Source organism: Lynx rufus, unplaced genomic scaffold (assembly GCF_022079265.1).
Source record: "Lynx rufus isolate CCGP_SWC_20201006 ecotype Redwood Valley unplaced genomic scaffold, mLynRuf1.p SCAF_7, whole genome shotgun sequence".
NCBI lineage: Eukaryota > Metazoa > Chordata > Mammalia > Carnivora > Felidae > Lynx > Lynx rufus.
Window position 1 is genome coordinate 79,687,241 of NW_025814889.1, and position 21,444 is coordinate 79,708,684.

General features: G+C 40.4%; 1 protein-coding gene across 2 annotated transcripts in view; it reads left to right on the top strand.

The window, feature by feature from the left end:
- The window catches only part of SP1 (Sp1 transcription factor), a 48,479-nt gene extending 30,516 nt beyond the window's left edge, over positions 1 to 17,963 (top strand). For both annotated transcript variants that reach the window (XM_047067225.1, XM_047067224.1), the window contains exons 4-6: positions 8,950 to 9,118; positions 11,696 to 11,895; positions 12,294 to 17,963. In XM_047067225.1, the coding sequence (XP_046923181.1) occupies positions 8,950 to 9,118; positions 11,696 to 11,895; positions 12,294 to 12,607 (683 nt within the window). In that variant the 3' untranslated portion in view covers positions 12,608 to 17,963. The remainder of the gene's footprint in view (positions 1 to 8,949; positions 9,119 to 11,695; positions 11,896 to 12,293) is intronic.
- Positions 17,964 to 21,444: the final 3,481 nt, after the last annotated feature.

A 21,444-nucleotide genomic window follows, 5' to 3' on the forward strand; every position in this document is an offset into this window, starting at 1 on the left:
GACACAGAACCCGAAGCAGGCTCCAGGCTCCAAGCTGTCAACACAGAGCTGGACGTGGGGCTCGAACCCACAGACCGGGAGATCATGACCTGAGCCGAAGTCAGATGCTCAACTGACTGAGCCACCCAAGGCACCCCACTCCTAAGTATTATCTGTGCCTTTCTCTTCATTGGAACCACAGCCCTACTTTAGACATTTATTATCTTCCACCATTATCTAATGGGATAGCCCATAATATTTCACTTTTTTTTCTTCTAATACTCCCCCTCCCAATTCTTATGATACTTAGAGCATTTTATTAGTACTTTATTTTATAAATTATAGGGCAGATATTATAGTTGATTTTATTTTATATCTTCCCAGTAAGATAGAAGCTTTATAATGGCCAGGATTATATCTGACTATCTCCAGAGCTTAATACAGTATCTGGCATGTGTCCTTATTCCTAGACTTATACTTACTGGGTTAAAAAATAAGTCAGGGGCACGTGCTCTCTCTCTCAAAAATAAACATTAAAAAAAGGTAACGGGGCACCTGGGTAGCCTAGCTGGTTAAGTGTCCGACTTCAGTTCAGGACATGATCTCACGGTTTGTGGGTTCACGCCCTGCATCAGGCTCTCTCCTGACAGTTCAGAGTCTGGAGCCTGCGTCAGATTCTGTGTCTCCCCTCTCTCTGCCCCTCCCCCGCTCCCACTCTGTCTGTCTCTCTCAGAAAAAAATAAACATTAAAAAAAAATAAAGATTAGTCAGATTTTAAAAACTTGATGTACACTGGGCCATAATGCCCTATGTACACACACCATGCTGATTCCCTGCTAAATCCTTTTGTGCACTCATGCTGGGAGTTGTATGAAAGTGCTTACCTCTCCATGCTCTCTCTACCATAACTTCAAAAACTCAGTCATTTGAATATCTGTCTTGGATCTGATGATGTCATCTATTTTGAAGTTCATCTCTCCATATCCATCTTCTCCCTTTACTCAGCCATCATTCTACACCATATTCCACTCCTCTTCATTCCTTCACTCTACTCGTAGTGTTCCCTCTACTTGGGAACCCCTCCCTTGCCAACATTTTTCACCTGGCTAACTCCTATGCATTCTTTAGAGTTTGGCCCAAATATCAGCTCCTCTGGGAAGTAAGCCTTCTCTGAAGTTCCAGAATGGGGAATTTACCCTTTTCAATACCAGAACATCCTTGGAATGGCTTTTACTATAACATTTATGTTACTATTTTGAAATTATCGGTTTCTTTCTTCTCTAGAGAACTACAAGCTCTTCACAGCAAGAACTATTTGTTTGAATCCCCAGAGCTTAGGATAGTACTTGGAACAATAGACAGTAAATAATTGATAAACATTTCTATAGTCTACTCTTAGGGAGTCCACATGGCATAGGGTACTATAGGGATAAGCCCTAAAGGAAGTTTATATATAGTAAAGTCTGTAAAGTGTGTGTGTGTGTGTGTGTGTGAGAGAGAGAGAGAGAGAGAGAGTATAATATGCTGTAGTAATTCTATAATCAGGAAAGAATTAATGTGGAAAAAATGAATTTCAAACTTTTTTTTTCCTTTTTGAGAGGGGGTATGTGAGCTGGGGAGAGGGGCAGGGGGAAAGAGTGAGAGAATCCCAAACAAGCTCCATGCTCAGTGCAGAGCCCAAGCTTGATCCCTCGATTCTGGGATCATGACTTGAGCCGAAATCAAGAGTTTGATGTTTAACTCACTAAGTCATCCAGGTGCCCATGGAAAAAATGAGTTTAGAAGCAAGGTATATGGATTTGTATCGAGCACAAGTTACTAATGAATTAGCAAGGGCTTATGTTCTGTCTCAGGAGGAAGTAAGTTTCTGGTGTCTGTTCTCTATTCTTGTGTGGTCTAATTTAATATAAATTAATTAGAATTTTTTGTTAGATGTGTACCCACTTATAGTTCTGGGAGCTGGACAAAAAAAAAAAAAGGCTCTTACCAATTTGACACAAAAAATAGTGACACAAAATACTTGTAGGACATACTGAGGTGTAGACCATATAGTCAAGAAAAATTAATGGGCCCAGCAGAGTTATGACTTACTTAAAAAAAAGAAAAAAAAAACATATATATTATTGTATATATTATATACATACATAATTTCTTTTCTTTTTTTTCTTTTCTTTTTTTTTTTTTTTAATAGTTAGGGAACGTATATTTAGCTGGATATACCAGGAAACCTATTATGACTTAACTAGGTAGGGGGTTATTTTTATGTAACATGAAGTCTGAAGGTAGTGAGTCCAAAGTTCTTGTGGCAACTCAGGGAACCCTGGTCATGTTTACTTTTGCCTGAATGTGAGACAGTTGCCATGCTTGTAAGGCAGCTGCACTAGCTTTGGGCATTGTCACTTCTTTCCAGACAGGATAAAGGAGGAAAAAGTGAAGCTTGATAAAGGAGGAAACAAGCTTAGTTGTTCCCGTTTAAAGAGCTTTCCTGGGATGGCGTGGATGGCTCAGTCATTTAAGTATCCAACTCTTGATTTCAGCTGAGGTCATGATCTCATGGTTCATGGTTGAGATCAAGCCCTATGTCAGACTCTGCTCTGATAACGTGGAGCCTGCTTGGGATTCTCTCTCTCCCTCTTTCTCTGCCCCTCTTGTACGCACGCTCTCTCTCTCAAAATACATGGATAAACTTAAAAAAAAAAAAAAAAAAAAGAGCTGGAAGCCTTACCCAGCAATTTTGTTTTACACCTAATTGGCCAAGACCTTGTCACTTGACTACTTCTCATCTGCAGGGGTATCTGAGAAGGGGAATATTTTTAACCTGGCACAGTGTTAACCTGAAAAAAAAAATCAGGTGGCTTTTGGGCAGGAAGAAGGAGTGAATGAAAACTGGAAACATGTGGTAGTATCTACTTTTGAGCCCCATAGCCTAATGCACATGCATACACATACCACTGAAACAACCACAAATAGAGAATCCACTTAGAGAATCCACTTAAATAATTATGTATGTATGTATTTAATTTTTTGTAAGTGTGTTTATTTATTTTGAGAGAAAGAGAGCATGCAAGCGGGGGAGTGGCAGAGAGTAGGGGAGAGAGAATCCCAAGCAGGTTCCACGCTGATAATGCAGAGCCCAATGCAAGGCTCAGTCCCACAAACCATAAGATCATGACCTGAGCCGAAATCAAGAGTTGGACACTTAACCAGCTGAGCCACCAAGGCACCCCTGTACTTATTTAAAAAATTTTTAATGTTTATTTTTTGAGAGAGAGAGAGAGAGTGTAGGCTGGGGAGGTGCAGAGAGAGAGGGAGATATAGAATCCGAAGCAGGCTCCAGGCTTATCATGACCTGAGCTGAAGTCAAATCAGATGCTCAACCAACTGAGCCACCCAGGTGCCCCTATTTATTTTTAAAAATAATCTCTATGCTGAATGTGCAACCGGAACTCATAACTCCTGAGATTGAGTCGCGTGCTCTCCCAACTGAGCCAGCAAGATGCCCCCTAAGTAATTACTTTAAAAGACTGAATCTTTATTTCAAAACTTTCAAAATATGACATACTGAAAATTGTGGGAAAATAGTGGTAGTTGTCTTTTTCCTTCTTCCTCCCCCCCCCTTTTTTTTAATTTTCCTGAATCTCCCTTCTAAAAACAGTATGTTGAGCTTGCATATCTCCTAATGTGGTGTGATGAGAATGTATTGCCCTGATATGATATTCTTCTGCAAAACACATAAGTCTAGTCTAATGAGAACCCCCCCCCCAAAATTCAAATTATGAGATATTCTACAAAATACCAACCAATATTCTTTTTTTTTTTTTTTTTTCAACGTTTTTATTTATTTTTGGGACAGAGAGAGACAGAGCATGAACGGGGGAGGGGCAGAGAGAGAGGGAGACACAGAATCGGAAACAGGCTCCAGGCCATCAGCCCAGAGCCTGACGCGGGGCTCGAACTCACGGACCGCGAGATCGTGACCTGGCTGAAGTCGGACGCCTAACCGACTGCGCCACCCAGGCGCCCCCCAACCAATATTCTTAAAAACTGTCAAGGTCATGAAAGGCAGAGACACATAGATCTGAGGAGCCTAAGGAGACCTGGCAACTCAATGCAGTGTAGTATCCTGGATGGGATTCTGGAAGAGAGTAAAGACATTAGTGGAAAAACTGATGAAATCCAGATAAAGCCTGTTGTTATTTACTAGTATTGTATCACTTAATTAGTTTTGACAAATGTACCTTGGTTATATAAGATTATTAAGGGAAGCTCATTGAAGAATGTGTAAGAACTTTCTGAATTATCTTTATAGTGTCTCTGTAAGTCCAAAATAGTTCCAAAACAAAAAATTATAATAGCTACAGAAACTAAGATAGCAAAACCAAAAACTCTATAGTGAAACCTTATTATCTATAATGAACTGTAGGGTACCTTGGGTGGCTCAGTCAGTTAAGCCTCTGACTTCGGCTCAGGTCATGATCTTGCAGTTTGTGAGTTTGAGCCCCACATGAGAGTCTGTGCTCAGTGAGGAACCTGCTTCAGATCCTCTGTTCCCTTCTCTCTGTGCACATCCCCCTCTCATGCGCGCATGTGCTCTCTCAATAAACATTTTAAAACATGAATTAAAAGAATTTAAGGTAGAAGTTATGAGAGAAAGTATAAATTCACATTAGGGGTGCCTGGCTGGCTCAGTCAGTAGAGCATCTGACTCTTGATCTCAGTATCTTGTGCTCAGAGTTGTAAACTTGATTTATTTTAAAGTTTATTAAGTAATCTCTCCCCCAACGTGAGGTTCGAACTCATGACCCTGAGCTCAAGAGTAACGTGCTCTTTTGACTGAGCCAGCCAGGCACCCCAATAAACTTGAATTTGTAAGAAAAGGAAGGGGTGTCTGGGTGGCTCGGTCGGTTAAGTGTCTGACTTCGGCTCAGGTCATGATCTCACGGTCCGTGAGTTCAGGCCCCGCGTCGGGCTCTGTGCTGACAGCTCAGAGCCCGGAGCCTGTTTCAGATTCTGTGTCTCCCTCTCTCTATGCCCCTCCCCTGTTCATGCTCTGTCTCTCTCTGTCTCAAAATAAATAAACGTTAAAAAAAATTTTTAAAAAAAAGAAAAGGAAAAAAGTCATCTTGTCACTTTGCAAGGATTCTAGGACATCTGCTAATTGTTATGCAGACTAGTAATTGACAGAATCAAGCATTAATTTTGTCTCTTATGTTAAATTGTATCTCAAGCATAACCAAGTAGTCAATGTAGAGATGAATTTGGAGGCCATCTATATGAATTTTTTTGTAAATGTTTTGTAAAAATGTAAAATTTTTACATTTTATCACTCCCAATTGTCAGCTTTTGTGTCATTAAAAAGTACAGTCCTTCTCTTCCTTTTTCTGATTTGCTTGGACTGGGAAACCAGATTAATAAAATTATTATTTTGAAAAATAAAGTACAATATATTATGAATTACTATTTCTGTTACTAAAGATGCTTTTATTTCTTGATTTAGAGCTATATTCTGGATGTTCCTACCGCTTAGATGATGTGTTACCTATATTGTGCTTGAATGTGGCTGAACACACAAACACTTCCTGGACTGAGATTTGATTCTTTAGATTAAATCTATTGTGTAAAATGAAACGTTCAGAAAACTCATTGTATGCTTAATATAGGTATAGTTTTGAAAATCAGTCATACTGTGTTAATACTTACTGAATTAAAGAAGACCGTGTTCTCCGAATAATTGCAGAGACCAGGTGAATAGAGAAGGGTGTGGGAACTACCCTTTTGAAAATTATTGAGGAGTTTCTTATTTTAGTATTGCCCGGGGCTTTTATCAGAGAAGAATAAGTTATTTGACTTGTCATGGTGGTCTTCTTAAAAGTTCATGACTTCAGCACACTTCTTCCCTTTGAAGAAACTGAAAAAGTGTGTTAACTGCCACAGCTATTACAATAACTGATGCTAGAGGCAACCCTGGGTTGGGCAAGACTGTCATTAAACTGTGCCTTTGGTTTACTTGTTATTTTCATCATGGAAAGGAAAATCTTTAATTTATTTCATTGCTTAACTGATGCCACATTCTAAGATAAAACTGTTCTTTTTCTAAAACTGTTATTAAAAGAGGCTGGAAACAGACTCTGGTCTGATGCTGATGCTTTGTTAGTATTTCATCCCTTTTTAAAGTTAAATGAAACTCATTTAACCCCATTTCCAGTTTCATATTAAAAAAAATCCTTTGCAGTCATAGCAGGGGTCAAGGAGGACATTAGCTTTGACTGTCCATTTTGTTTTTAACATTTTTTTAAATGTTTATTTATTTTTGAGAGACAGAGCATGAGCGGGGGTGGGGCAGAGAGAGAGGGAGACAGAATCCGAAGCAGGCTCCAGGCTCTGAGCTGTCAGCACAGAGCCTGATGCTGGGCTCGAACTCACCGCGAGATCACAACCTGAGCCTAAGCCGGACGCTTAACCGACTGAGCCACCCAGGCGCTCCTTGACTGTCCATTTTGTAAGAATTTGATAGAGGCTTAGAGATACGGTTTTACAGAGTCCTAGTATCTAAGTATTTCTTTGTTTCCCTTTTTACTGAATCATGCCATGTCCTGGATGTTAGGCTTATGTCTCAGTAAAATGGAGAAAAGTTTGCTTCTTTCTACTTGATTGTGACAGTGGAGAACTTTGGGGTTTAATGAATTGCTTCTCTGATTTTAATGGAGTTAGATTAATTTGGAAAGTAGATCAAAGATGATTTGCTTGTATGGATCATGGTTTTGCTTATTTTGTTTCTAAAGACCCATTGTAGATAGCTGAATCTACAGGTTCATAAATATCTCTTCTGAAGGTAATTTTTGGTAGGTAACTACTGGTGATATTAACTAGCATTCTGTCTTACCTGCTGAGCTTTTTGGGCTTATTTCAAGAGGAGAAATTATCCATCCCCATCACAGGGAGTTTCTCCTCAGTTTCATATATAGTTTTTAAGGCAAATTGATTAAATAAAATAGTGGTATATATCTTATTCCATGATTTCTCACAGTTGTTTTCCCACAAGATATTTTCCTAATAATATTAGCTACAGTGTGTTAAATGTTTGTTATGTGACAGATACTGTGCTAAACACCTTACATGTATTATTTTTCACAACTTTATGAGATTGATAATGTTTCATCCCAGTTTTACTGAGGGAGAAACTGATAACTAACGAACGGTCACATATCTACATCTGTCCTACTCCAAAACCTGTTCTTAACCTTGTACTCCAGTCCTTCCTGTTAAGCTCTGCCAAAATTATGAACATCTCAGAACACTACAATTTATTTTAATGCCATAGGTTGATGCTTAGAAGTGGTGCAATGAGAAGGAAAGCACCAGGAGAGCTTATTATTAGGCATTGTAACAAAATTATGTTGATGAGCTGAAAAGAGTGGAGGTTAGGTGCAGAAGTAAAACCAAGCACTGAGATTTGTAATGTTGTTTCTTTTTTTAAATGTTTATTTACTTAGAGACAGAGAGAGAGAGAGCGAGAGCGAGAGAGAGAGAGAGAGAGAGAGCGAGCGAGAGCGAGAGAGCGCACATTTGCAGACACACATGCAAGCAGGGGAGCAGAGAGAGAGAGAGACTGAGAATCCCAAGCAAGCTCTACACTGCCAGTGCAGAGCCCCACATGGGACTTGAACCATGAGATCATGACCTCATGTTTCTAGTTTTTTGTTGTTACAAAGCTATAGAAAACATTATCGTCACTGCGCCTGAGTGGCTCAGTTAGGTGTCTGACTTGATTTCAGTTCAGGTCATCTTTCAGTTCGTGAGTTTGAGCCCCATGTCAGGCTCTGTGCTGACAGCGTGGAGGCTGGGATTCATTCTCAAGCGCGCATGCGCGCTCTCTCTCTCTGTCTCGCTCTCAAATAAACTTTCTTAAAAAAATCATCACATATTTTTGTATACTCAGGAGTATATCCATAGGATATTGTTGATTCAAAGTGGAATTACTTTGAAGATGTATATTTAAAATTTTTTTTAATGTCATTTTATTTTTTAAAATAAACTCTGTGCCCAACATGGGGCTTGAAATAATCACCTTGAGATCAAGAGTCACATGCTCGAGGGTGCCTGAGTGGCTCAGTCAGTTGAGTCACCCACTCTTGATTTTGGCTCAGAATCCCTGAAAGATTCTTTCTCTCCGTCTGCTCCTGTCCCCCACTCGCACTCTCTCTCTCAAAATAAATATTAACAAAAATTGCCAAATTGGCCTTCAAAATGTACTGATTTATCATCACCTATGTATAAAAATGGCTTTTTCCCCATATCCTTGCTAATTCTGTGCATTATTAGTTTTAACTTTTTGTGATCTGATAGGTGAAAAATTACAAAAGTCCGCTATACATAGAATTGCATTTTAAAAATTAAATGAGAATGGGGTACCTGGCTGGCTCAGTTGATGGAGGATGCAACTCTTTTTTCTTTTTTTTTTTTTCTTTACACTTATTTATTTTTGAGAGACAGAGTGAGACAGAGTGTGAGCAGAGGAGGGGCAAAGAGAGAAGGAGACACAGAATCTGAAGCAGACTCCAGGCTCTAAGCAAGTGTTCAGCACAGAGCCTGATGCGGGGATTGAACCCGCGAACTGTGAGATCATGACCTGAGCCAAAGTTGGACATTTAACCAACTGAGCCACCCAGGCACCCCTAGAGCATGCAGCTCTTTATCTCAGAGTTGTAAGTTCGAGCCCCACATTGGGTATAGAGATTACTTAAAATATTTTTAAAAAATTAAATGACGTTGATCATGTTTTTATATATTTGCTAGCTCTTTGTATTTTCAATGATGGTTTTTGAGATTTCAAGAATGGATGGCAATATTAGTAAATGTGGCTTCAAAGCTTTGAAGAAATGGTGCTGTAAATGTAAAGTGTCACTGAAATAACTGCAACTTGATGACCTCCCGTACTTCACCTTAACCCTTTTGCTCTCTTAATTTCAGGTGATCATGGAGCTCAGCTTGGCCTCCACGGAGCTGGTGGTGATGGAATACATGATGACACAGCAGGTGGAGAAGAAGGAGAAAACAGCCCAGATCCCCAACCCCAGGCTGGTCGGAGGACCCGGCGTGAAGCATGCACCTGCCCCTATTGTAAAGATAGTGAAGGAAGGTAAGTTGACCCAGCCAGTGTCTTAAGGGTATAAAGGAGAAAAATGAATGGATTTGGAGGTAAGCAGAGGAGGGTTAATTTTTTAACATTTAAGACTTGGCAGTGTTGCAGAGGGACCAGAGATAGAGAGTACAATACATTTGATTGGGTTATATTATAGGATTTTAGTTCCAGCTCTGAGCCTTTCATCTACTCTAAGACCTGGGGCCTTAATAGGTGCCTGCTTTCTCCAGAGATAAGGTAATCAGATGCAGCCAACTGGTCTGATGATTGTTACCATATGTCTGTTTTGAGATGGTTTTAACAAAGTTGCTTGTAAAATAGTCTTGCAAAGAAAAAGAAACATACCTACTGTAATGATTTTTTTATAGTGGCTATGTGAGAGTCATAAGGGTTTTCTGAGTCTTCTTTTCCTTCAAAACAGACAAAAAATACTACTCCAGTTAGAAAATTCTTCCAGGGGCTCCTGGATGGTTCAGTTGGTTAAGCTTCTGACCTCGGCTCAGGTCATGATCTCACAGGTTGTGAGTTCGAGTCCTGCATCGGGTTCTGTGCTGACAGCTCAGAGCCTGGTGCCTGCTTCAGATTCACTGTCTCCCTCTCTCTGCCCCTCCGCGCTCACACTCTGTCTCTCTCTCTCAAGAATAAATAAAAACATCAAAAAAAAATTTTTTTTTTAAAAAGAAAAGAAAATTCTTCCATCATGGAACCCAATATGTCCTGCAGAGCAAAGTTCTGACAAATTTTTCTCATTAGTAGAATATTCTATTTTATTCAGTATTATTTCTGGAGAGTACCAAGTTCTATTCTTTTTCTACAATTCATTGCTTTTGAAAGAAAATAAAGTCATATAGATTTTTTAATGCCTTAAAAAATCTTAACACCTTAAAAATCTGTTAAGCTTAGGTCTCAAAAATAAATACAAAAATGGGCACCTTGAGTGGCTCAGTCGGTTAGGTGTCCAACTTTGGCTCATTCGTGATCTCATGGTTTGTGGGTTCGAGCCCCTCATGGGGCTGTCTGCTATCAGCACGGAGCCTGCTTCAGATCCTCCATCCCCCGCCCTGCTCCTCCCCTGTGTGGTGCAAGCTCGCGCACTCTCTCTTTCTCTCTCAAACATTTAAAATAATAAATAAATACAAAAATGAGAAAAGCACCAAAACCAAAAATAATTTGAGTTCTTTGTAGGTTAACCATATGTTACAGGAAAAACCTGCATCAAAAGCACACTGAGGGTGCCTGGATGGCTCAGTCAGTGCAGTGTGTGACTCTTGATCTTGGGATTCTAAATTCAAGCCCCACATTGGGTGTAGAGATTTCTTAAAAATAATAAAATCTTTAGAAGAAAAAAATAAGCACTGAGTACAGTAGTTTCCTTCTAACAAAGCTTAAAGTGGATTTAAATTTTTGAAGTAAGTTCTCTGATTTCTACCTACATGTGATTTCATTTCCGTTATGGTTTTTTCCCCTCTGCTAATATGTGCTGTTAAAACCCAAGAAAAGTCCCTCCTGGAAATCTCCCCAATGCCCACTAATGGATCACACATGGAACAAATTGGTTTGGCAAAAACATTTCAGAACTGATTGCTGAGAGAAGCTTAGGAACTGCTTCATATTGGGTGTGTGGGTGTGTGTATATGTATGTATGTATGTATATACATATATATATGCATACATGTATATATATGTGTATGTGTATATATATATATGTATATATGTTATGCATTTTTTAAAATATACCTTGAATTAGTTAGGATTTTTTTCCCCCTGTTTTAACTTTTATACAGCCCATCTTTCTCTCCCACTGAAGTCCCTGATAGTGCTCTAGCTTTCCAGCTTTTAATATTTACCATTTGGCTCTTGAGCTTTATTTTAGGAGATAAGTTTATAGTTGTAAACCATTATATTTTCTTTAAAGTTTTCCACTAGGTGCTTTGCTCCTTAAGTAAGTTCCCAGCCAAAAATATCACCATGTTCACAGTAGTTCCCATGGAAAATGCTTGTATTGAGACTTAAACTTCCTGAAAAATACAGGAAAATGCCTTACAGACTTTCCAAGTCACCCACAAACATCAAACATCAAAACTGATTAAGGAATAAAAAACAGGGAAGAGTAAATATCCAGTAGAAAGGAAACTTAAAACTTGAATTTTGAGTATTAAGACTCAGAATCAACCAAAGGTTTTTCCTTTGATACTAAAGAGAAGCCTTTTTTTTTCCTTTTTTCTTTTTAAGTTTTTTATTTTGAGAGAGCGTGCATAAGTAGGGGAGGGGCAGAGAGAGGGAGAGAATCCCAAGGAGGCTCTGTCCTGACAGTGCACAGGGCTAAATCCCACAAACCATGAAATCATGACTTGGGACTCAAACTCACAAAACCATGAGAGTATGACCTGAGTCGAAACCAAGAATCAGACACTTAACCGACTGGGTACTTAACCCAGGCGTCCCAAGAAACCTTTTTTTAAAATAAAAATTTGGGTTAGTTTTTGAGGGCGTCAGGTAATAACCTGTTGACACTGGGAGTCTTTAATTTTTCTCTCTGGAATGCATGATGAATAGTTGTGTTCTTATTTTCAGGGGCTCTGGGGATCCTGGCAAAAAGAAACAGCACATTTGCCACATCCAAGGCTGTGGGAAAGTATATGGCAAGACCTCACACCTACGGGCACACTTGCGCTGGCATACAGGCGAGAGGCCATTCATGTGTACTTGGTCATACTGTGGGAAGCGCTTTACACGTTCAGATGAGCTACAGAGACACAAACGCACACACACAGGTGAGTAGGAGCCCAGAGAAATAGTAATAGATCAGAATAGAAAGACACAAAATATATCTATGAAATAACTAAAATTTCTGAACAGCTTAGTTTGAAAGTGAATGTGTGGATCATAAATGGAATTAGAGTTAATCTGGAAAACGTTTAAGAAGGAAGAAGTTAGGTTTTCAGTGGGATTTTCTGCCTTATTTTTTGCTATGTTCCTTCCTTTCTGAGTACTGCTTGACCTTTACCTGTTTTTCTTCCCCTTCCCCAAAAAGATACTTAACAGATTTTTATTGTTTTTATCACCTTCTTAAGATTGCCTAATATTCTAATATAGTTTGAAAGCCATGAATTGGACAAGGTAATCCTATTTCCTAAGATGTCTGTTTCTTATCTTCTTTTCTTTTACCAAGGTGAGAAGAAATTTGCCTGCCCTGAGTGTCCCAAGCGCTTCATGAGGAGTGACCACCTGTCAAAGCATATCAAGACCCACCAGAATAAGAAAGGAGGCCCAGGTGTATCCCTGAGTGTGGGCACTTTGCCCCTGGACAGTGGGGCAGGTTCAGAAGGCAGTGGCACTGCCACCCCTTCAGCCCTTATTACCACCAATATGGTAGCCATGGAGGCCATCTGTCCAGAGGGTATTGCCCGTCTTGCCAACAGTGGCATCAACGTCATGCAGGTGGCGGATCTGCAGTCCATTAATATCAGTGGCAATGGCTTCTGAGATCAGGCACCCGGGGCCAGAGACATATGGGCCATACCCATCAACCCTGGGATGCAAGGTAGCATGGGTCCAAGAGACATGTGGGAGAGAGAGCCATGAGGCATTAAAATGCATGGTGGTGGGAAGAATTTGGGGGAGGGATACAAGAGAAGAGATGGGGTCCTGGCACCCACCTATATCATCAGTACCTCCTTGAAGTGGGAAACATTAGTGAAAATTCTGTTGGTGCCACCCTTTGATGGGCATTTGTTTGACCCCAAACAGTTTCTTATACTTCTTACCCCAGCCTCCCCTTCCTGCCTTTCCCTTCTCAGCTCCCCCATGATGGATCCCCCCCCTTTCCTAAAGCCATCATGCCTTGATAAATATATATGATCATTGAAATACTTTTTAACAAAAAAAAAAAAACCAGATTCTATATTATATATATATACATATATATATATATATAAAAGATATATAGAGATGCATTTGCAGGGGTTGGCTGGGAGGAGGAAGGAGACCATTCTGTGACCAAAATACCTTGGTCATTTTTTATATTGCCTTATTTCCCTATGGCTGAGCCTTGTTGTGACACATCAAGCTTTTCTAGAGATGTTGTCTTGGCTTCCCACCAGATTAAGCATTCATATGCTCTGCTTTTAGTTTATATACACATACATAATGTTTTTCCTTTCTTAATTTTGTCTTTTTATTTGGGATCAGCTTCTTGCACTCCTTTCTTGACTCAACCTTTCTGTCTCCCTTTCTCTCACCTGATTGCTTCATATTTTGGTAATGATCCCTGGATGAGGCACTTCTGTCAACCTTTTAAGGTTCTTGGTCCCAGCAGCAGAATGGAGAGCCTGGAAGCCCAGGCTGATGCTTGAGGTAGCTGTGGAGAGAGTGTTCAAAACTACTACTGACGCAGGCACCCTCTTGGCGCTGGAGAGTCAAAGGCACCTCTTCTCATCAGCTGCTGTATGCATCAAGAGTCAGAAGTCTTTCTGTGGAATTGTACAAGAGACCCTTTAAAGGTTATAATCTGGGATCAATTTGTATAAACTGTCAAAAGTGGTCAAATAATATGTAGGGGCTTTCAATAGGAAAATGATGCGCTCAAAAGTGGAAGTGACTCAGAGTAGTCCAGTTCAGGAATTAGTGGAGTATTTGGACTTTTGTACAGCTGTCTTCCAAAGTAGGTCTAAGCTTTGGTATGGGTTTCTGAGGTCACATTCTGAAAGGAAATGCACTTCCTCTTTTGAACATCCCTGGTAGTTTCTTTCTCATGTTATTAAGGAGCATCAGCCAATAAATCTGTTCCAGGTTTCCATTCTGCAGAGCTCCAGAGTCTGTACCCGTGGCAAGGCAGTGGTTCTTTGATCTTTTCTCTTAATTCTTCCTTGGGTGGTTCCTAAGGGAAAAGGAAGCACACGATCATGGGAACAACAGCCCAGAACAAAAAGAAATCTTGTCTTACCACTGTGGTTTATAGGAGAGATTGGGAGACACCATCCTGCTTTCTCCATGGCCTGATTCTTGAAGAGACTGATCCAAAAATTATAGCGGCAGGGAACTCTTAGTGCATTTGGCACTGAGACTTAAATGCAACCAGAGTTGTCCTCAAGGCCCAGCCATTAAAACATTGTCTCTCTTGACCTTCTGGTATCTGTCAGAGAGCTTTTCACTGTGAGGAAGTGTGGAAATGGCTGTGTGTATGTGTGTAATCTGTTAGATTGGGGATAGGTTTTCTGTTAGCCTATACTAAAAGAGACCTGCAATAAAAAATTGCCCTGATCTGATAGAAAATGAAGTGTTTGTGTATGACTGTGTGTGAGTGTGTTTTGTGCCTGTATATATCTACACACAGATGAGAAATTATATTTGAAATTGTTGGAAAATAAATCAAATTCAGCTCAAAATGCCTTTCAGGCCCATTACCTAGAAATCTGTCTTAAAACCTGGGTATGTTCCTGAGGTCATTTCTTTGCTTATGCTAAATTAGCTACAATTATGAATGGGGGATATTCTACTGCACTTTTTAAAAAGAAACTATTTTTGTGTTTGAAAGGAAACCAACATCCAGATCTATAGCAGAGTCCTAGTTTCTTTCATAAATCTTTTTACCTTGACTACAAATAGATGATGCTATGATTCTATATATTTTATATAAAATCTATCCAAATTAGTGTCTGGGTAAGTTTGTGTTGTTGTTTAACCTGAAATACAATAACTGTTAATATCCTGAACAGTAGTTCACTCCATTTGGTCCTTCCTCTCCAGACTTAAACACTCAGGAACTATTGCGAGAAACTTTCCCCAGATCAAATTCTGTTAATACTGAAGTAAAAGTCATCCATGCCCCGCCACTTATCACACACCCTTTATTCCCACTGAAAGGCAGAACTCAACCTATTATTTTATATCTGTAATCATGTATATAGGCATCTTTTGGAGGAAAAGGGCAGTATAACTCACTGGAGCGTGCAGTATTTTGCTAGAGCATTTCAAAGAATGGAATCTTCCCCAGTATGAAATTATTTGCTATAAACTAGCTTAATGATGCTGAGGACTTATAAGCGTTTAGAAGGTTATTTGGTGATGATTTTCTCTGGGATGGAATGCTGGTTTACCTTCAGTCCCCTTCATTAACCTTGTTGTAAGTGAATTCATAGTTCTTTCCACATACCCTTTTGGAGGCTCCAGATCCAGTATCTTGTTTGGCCCCCAAACTGAAGCAGCTTCTGCTCTTGTCTCCCAGTAGCAGGGAGCTGCTCAGTCTTTTCCACAGGGAGTGAGGAGCCTACATTCCTTAAGACGGGAGCTTACTGCTGAAAATCCTTTCCCTGAACTTTTTGGCCAGCAGAAATCAATGTAACTGACAGGTATATTCTCAAATACCTTTCATGAGTTGCTTTTTTATTTAAAAATGTTAAATGACCAAGCCTGTGAGGCAGGAGATGCCCAGAGGACTGGTAATATTAAAGCACTCATTCCCTTGTCCTTTCAGGTTGCCCATACACATTTATCTGTGTGTCATTTGATTGTCTCACTTTTAACCCATAGCAGTAACAACCCACACCATCTTCCTTCAGGGACCTCCCAGCTAGCACCCTGTTTGTGGGTGCTATGCAGAATGCAATTTAATGGATATTTCTCAGCCTGATTCAGAATAAATAGAACACAGAACCCTTGATCCCAGAAAATATAGACTGAAGTGTGGGGTAAAGATTATGATTGGGGGAGGGTTAGAGACAAAAGCTGTAAATTACTATGGCTGATTGATTTATTTCTACTATATACATATATATATATATATATTTTTTTTGCTTTTGTATATCCTATATAGGAAACTAAGCATTGTATTTTTTTAACAAATCTGAGAAAGCACTATGAACTGCAGATGTTTGACTTTCAGAATATATTTTGTATTGTTAATATCTTCACACTGTGTGAATACTGGAAGCTGCAGATCTTTGCTAGGACGCAATAAATTTATATACTTTTTGAGGGGTTCTTCTGGGGGTATTAATCAGGCCCCTGTTACACTTCGGGGGAGCCCTGGTGCTACTCGCTTAGAGTTTCATTCAATTGTAAGTACCCTGATGCCTTTTGGACCTTGGGATCAGACCAAACACGTTTTGGAGATCCCAGTACCAAGGAAATGAGGATGGTCTAGCTGCCTCAAGTGAGGGGCCCTTAGCATAGCTCTCCTTCCCCCTATTCAAAGCTGGGTAGCCTCTTAGGGTTGGGAAGAGAAATGTGAAATCTCAGAGTTTCATCTCCCTTAGAAGAGAGCCAGTAACTTAATATGCAAGGATGAAAGGTGGCAGCAGTAGTTTTGGGGAAAGGGAGGAGGATATGGCATTTCTCCAACCCCGGAAAACATTGCTTTTGAAAACTGCTGATAAAATGTGGGCAGGTTATTACTTTTGTTTGGGAGCATGTGTTCTCTCTGGTGCCTCTCTTGGCTCTCCTCCTGGGGTACAGACCTTTTCTAGGAGGATGAGCAGACCAGCTTTGAGGTTGACCTGTTTCTTTTCTTTGTCTGCCTTCCCTAAACACCAGCCCCCGGGAGGACATTGAACAGCCTTAAGCTTAAATTCCTACTCCCTCTTTCCAGTTTGGCTCACTTGCCTTAGATTGAAGGCTAGGCAAGGGGAAAAAAAGGGGGTCCCTGGCTTCATTCCTCCCTTATGTCTTCTCCAGTTTGACGTCCCCAAACCCAGAAAGATTTCCTCTACCATGTTCATTTGAGAGAAATGAGTACATTGTCCTATTTTCCTCTTTCCTTATTGTCAGACATCCCCAGTCTTCTTTGTCCCTGCTAAGTGAGAAGAGGTGTGGTGATCTGTCCCTCAACTCCCTTCAGTATCAAAAAACATAACAAATGGGGTTAAGCTGGGGCTGCAGGTGGTGAGGACTCTGTTGATACCTCTCCTGGGGTGTGTGTTTTCCTCTGTCTCACCTTCAGGAATTACACTGTGCCTTCTCCACAGGGGAATGGGCTTTATCTACGCTGCCCTCCACTCTCCCAGCAACTGCTCTTGAACGGTGTGGACTAGGGCAGGCCTTCACCTTTTCCTCCCAATGACGTCCTGTACCCTCACCTGGAGTCTAGGGTACAAAGACTCTGGGGGGAAGATGGGGATAATATGCTGAGATTGACCTGAGGAGACCATCTCTACACACACCAATGGCAGCTGCCCCAGGGCCTGCTTCCTCTTCCCGGGTCTGTCATCCTCTGGGAGGGAGGGGCAGTGCTCCAGTCTCCGGTGCCTACAACAGGTTTCTCTTTCTCAACACTGGCGATAACCAGTCTCCATACCACTGTTGCCTTTTTAAATCTCTTAATATTCTCATGCTGTGTTTGTTGTTGATTCCAATCTGATTATCACCAGGGCTGTGTGGGGAAATACTTCTAAATGCGCTCTCATCTTTCTTGCTCTTTTTTTCCCCCCTGATCTTATGTATGTATGATGCTAATCTCTTGTCTTTCAGTTTCTTCCTGCTCTTTTGTATCTTCCTTTCTTGTCTCTCCCCCTACCTTTTGTCTCTGGGTGTTTTGGGGCTTTTTTTTTTTTTTTTTTTTTTTTTTGCCTTTTTTGTACAAAGATTAGTTTCAATGTAGTCTGTAGCTCCTTTGTAAACCAATTAAAAAAAAGTTTTTTTAATAAAAAGCCACGTCTCTGGTGTGTTGACAGGGTGGGAATGGGGAGAAATATGGTTGTGATTTCATATACTGAACCCAACAAAGGTTTCCAGGTACACCATTGTGCTGTCGTCATACATGTTAATACAATTGCCCTACACTTAACTCCCAGGCAAACAATTTCATGACCATATCAATGTACCATGAGTACATAGAAATGTGGAGGACCAAGAGAAACGGGGCAGGCCCAACTTCTTTTTTTTTGGTGTGTATAAGCATTTTATTTTGGAATACGTTTAAATTTAAAGGAGAGTTGCAAAGATAGTGCAGAGAGATTCCATGTACTCCTTACCCAGTTTTTTTCTATTGTAAATATTCTGTGTTGTCAAATCTCAGAAACTGACACTGGTACATTCTATTAGCTAACCCCTAGGCTCTATGGGTTTCACATTTTCTCATTGATGTCCTCCTGTTCCAGAATCCATTCTGGGATGCTACATTGCCTTTAGCTGATACTCTTCCCAGGTCTCCTCTGGTCTGTGACAATTTCTTAGTCTTTTCTTATTTTTCATGATCTTGACAGTCTGGGAGTATTGGCCAAGTGTCTTGTAGAATATCCCCCAATCTGAATTTTTCTGATGTTTTGTCATTATTAGATTGAGCTTATAGGTTTTTGGAAGAAACACCACACAGGTGAAATGATGTGAAATGTCCTCATCACATCCTATCAAGGGTCATAGCCACATGACCCTACTGATGATAGTCTTCATCACTTGGTTAAGATAATGTTTGTCAGATTTCTCCACTGTTTTTCTTTCCCTGTTCTTTGGAAGCAAGTCAGTAAATCTAGCCCACTCTTAATGGAGTTGGTAGGAATTAAGTTTCCCTTCCTAGTGGAAATAGTATCTATGTAGAGTATTTGGGATTCTCTGAGAAAACGGTCTTTTCTCCCCTCACTATTAATTTATATTGGTATGTACTCAATGTATATTTATTTTAGACCTGGTCTGTAATTCGGTACTATATTATTTTCATTGCTCAAACTGTCCCAGCTTTGACCATTGGGAGCTCTTTCAGGTTGGCTCCTGTGTCTCTTTGATACATCTACATCCTTTTACTTTTTTGAGCACTTTTTAAAGAACTTTCTGAAGTACAAGATGCTTCATGTTCATCTTGTATTTTCCCTGTCCTAGCCTTAGGATCAGCCATTTCTCCAAGACCCTTAGTTCTTTATTGGAGAATGGTATTTAGAAACTAAGATGTAGCCCCAACGTATTTTACATCAATTAATACCAGTCTGTGTCTAACATGATCGAATCTAGATTATGGCCCCATCTGAAACTGAAATTGAAGTTATTCTGACAGTCTTTCCACTTCCCAACAGCCTATGGCTTCACTTCACTTCCTACCTATCCAAGAATCCTTGGTCACTTGTTTATACTGTGGCTACCAGCATTCTCAGTCAATTGTGTTCATTTGACTATCTTTGCTTTGTCAGTCACTCAGCCATGGCTAAACTCAGCCATTGGATTTCCTTATGTAGCCACTAGCGATACAACATTTTAACATTTGACTTTAATGGTGCGGGGGAGGATTTTTTGGTTTTGGGCTCTTGTTTTGGTTTTGTAGCTCTAAATAGGCCTTTAATATTTGTGTCATCTATGCATTCAGTAAACATGTATTGGGCCCTTACTGTGTCCTGGGTACTAACCTAGTTTGAGGATAAAAAATGACAGGTCCTGCCATCAAGTACTTCATAGTCGGGTGAAAGAGAGACACCATTAATTGCAGGTTTCCCAATCCTGACCCCATTTTTTTAGCAGATGATTTACTTCCTATTACACGGAGATGATGAATTTCTTTACTTCCCTTTCCCTACATTTATATAGTCACTGATACTAGTTTACCTCCTTATCTTTTCTTGGGAGTGAAACAGTTTGCCTTTGCAAGGCCAGCACTGCCATTTGTGCACTCAACCTCACTTGTTTTGATGATATTTTCCCCTTTCATCTTCAGTCTCTCCTGGGTTCCCTTTTGTCACCCTGTAAGCATGTTATCTGTCCCTCTGTCCTTCTGCTTCCACTTGTGAACTTCAGATCTAGTCTCTTTTGATTGCCACAGTTAGTGCAAGTAGTTTACACTTAGTTCTTCTCTTTTATTCACCCCTCAGGCCACTTTGTTCAGCACCTATCATTTACGAAATTGTTTCTTAGAAACGTCAACGATCTGGTTGCCAGCTCCAGTGGTCTTTCAGTCCTTTGCCTCTTAGACCTTACTAAGAAGCAACCATGTGCATCTCAGAGCTCTGGTCCCTTGGAGTGTGGGGCTAATAACTCCTCGTTCTCCTTCAGCCTTTCTGACTCTTTGTCTCCTTCATAGCTACTTCTGTCCCTTAAATGCTGGTGTCCCTGTCGTGTGTCCTTTCCCTTACTCTGCCTTTCACCCCCTTAAACAAGTTGTATCCACTCTTCAGCTATCCCAAATTTTAAGCCCAACCTTTTCTCTCAACCTGGCAGACTGCTTACAGGACATTTTCATCTGGATGTCCCACAGATAACTCAAAATGAACATGTAAGACGGGGAAATAATCCTTTATATTCCCCATCCCACTTAACAGTGTTACTACCCCTTGATCATTTATACTTGAAACCTCAGAATCATCTTTCAATTCTCTTTCAAATACCAACATTCATTTGATTACCAATCCTGTCAATATTACCAATACAGTGTATCTCAACTTTATCTCTTTTTATTTCCACTGTTCTAGTACTCACCTTGGCTAGTGCTCAGGTCTCATAACTGATCTCCCTGCTTCTAGTCTCCCCGAGCCAATCATCCATCTTCCGCACTGCCACCAAATCCCTCCCTAAAAATTTTTTGCTTTTAGGAGAAGTCTAGTCTCCTTGATAGAAACTTGAAAACCTTTCCAATCTAGGGTGCTTTTCTTCTTCATATCTCATACCCCTTTCTCCTGCTTACTCTCCCTGCCCCCAACACACACCCTCTAGGTACTTTTCTTCCCTTGTCTGCCCTGGACAGAATTAACTTATTTGATCTTTCTCCTTATATAGCTCCTTGCCCATACCCCTAGTCTGACACGTAATTTTCTGGTTGCTTGTTGATGTATCTTCTTGCCTTTCTAGACTCTGAGATCCTGGAGGGCAGGAATCACACATCTCTTTGTAGACCCAGCACCTAGTGAAATTCCTTTGTAAGACTGAGACCTAAGGGCGCCTGGCTGGTTCAGTTGGAAGAGCACGAGACTCTTGATGTCAGGGTCGTGAGTTTGAGCCCCACCTTGGATGTAGGGATTACTTCAATTAAAAAAACAAAACAACAGAATAGATATTTCTGAGTTAAGTGAATAAACAACTCACTTTAGCCCTGTAGACATGGGGGTCACAGGTAACTTACTGGGCCACTGCAGACTTGAATCGGGATCCTGATGAAGATCTTTGTGTATGTGGAATCCAGGAAGACTTTATTTCTATACTGAGGTTCTTTCTCAGGACCTTCCTAATCCCTCAGCTCTCAGATTCTTACCCCTTCTATCACCACCTCACCTCATAAACCTGGCTGGAATGTTTCTGTCTTTGAAAAGGAGTGGTTATCCAAGGCTTTGGGTGAGGAGACTGCCTTCCTGCCTGATCCTTGCCTTGTTCCCCTCTGGAGGAGGTAGTCTCTTGAGACACTCCAGACACAAGAA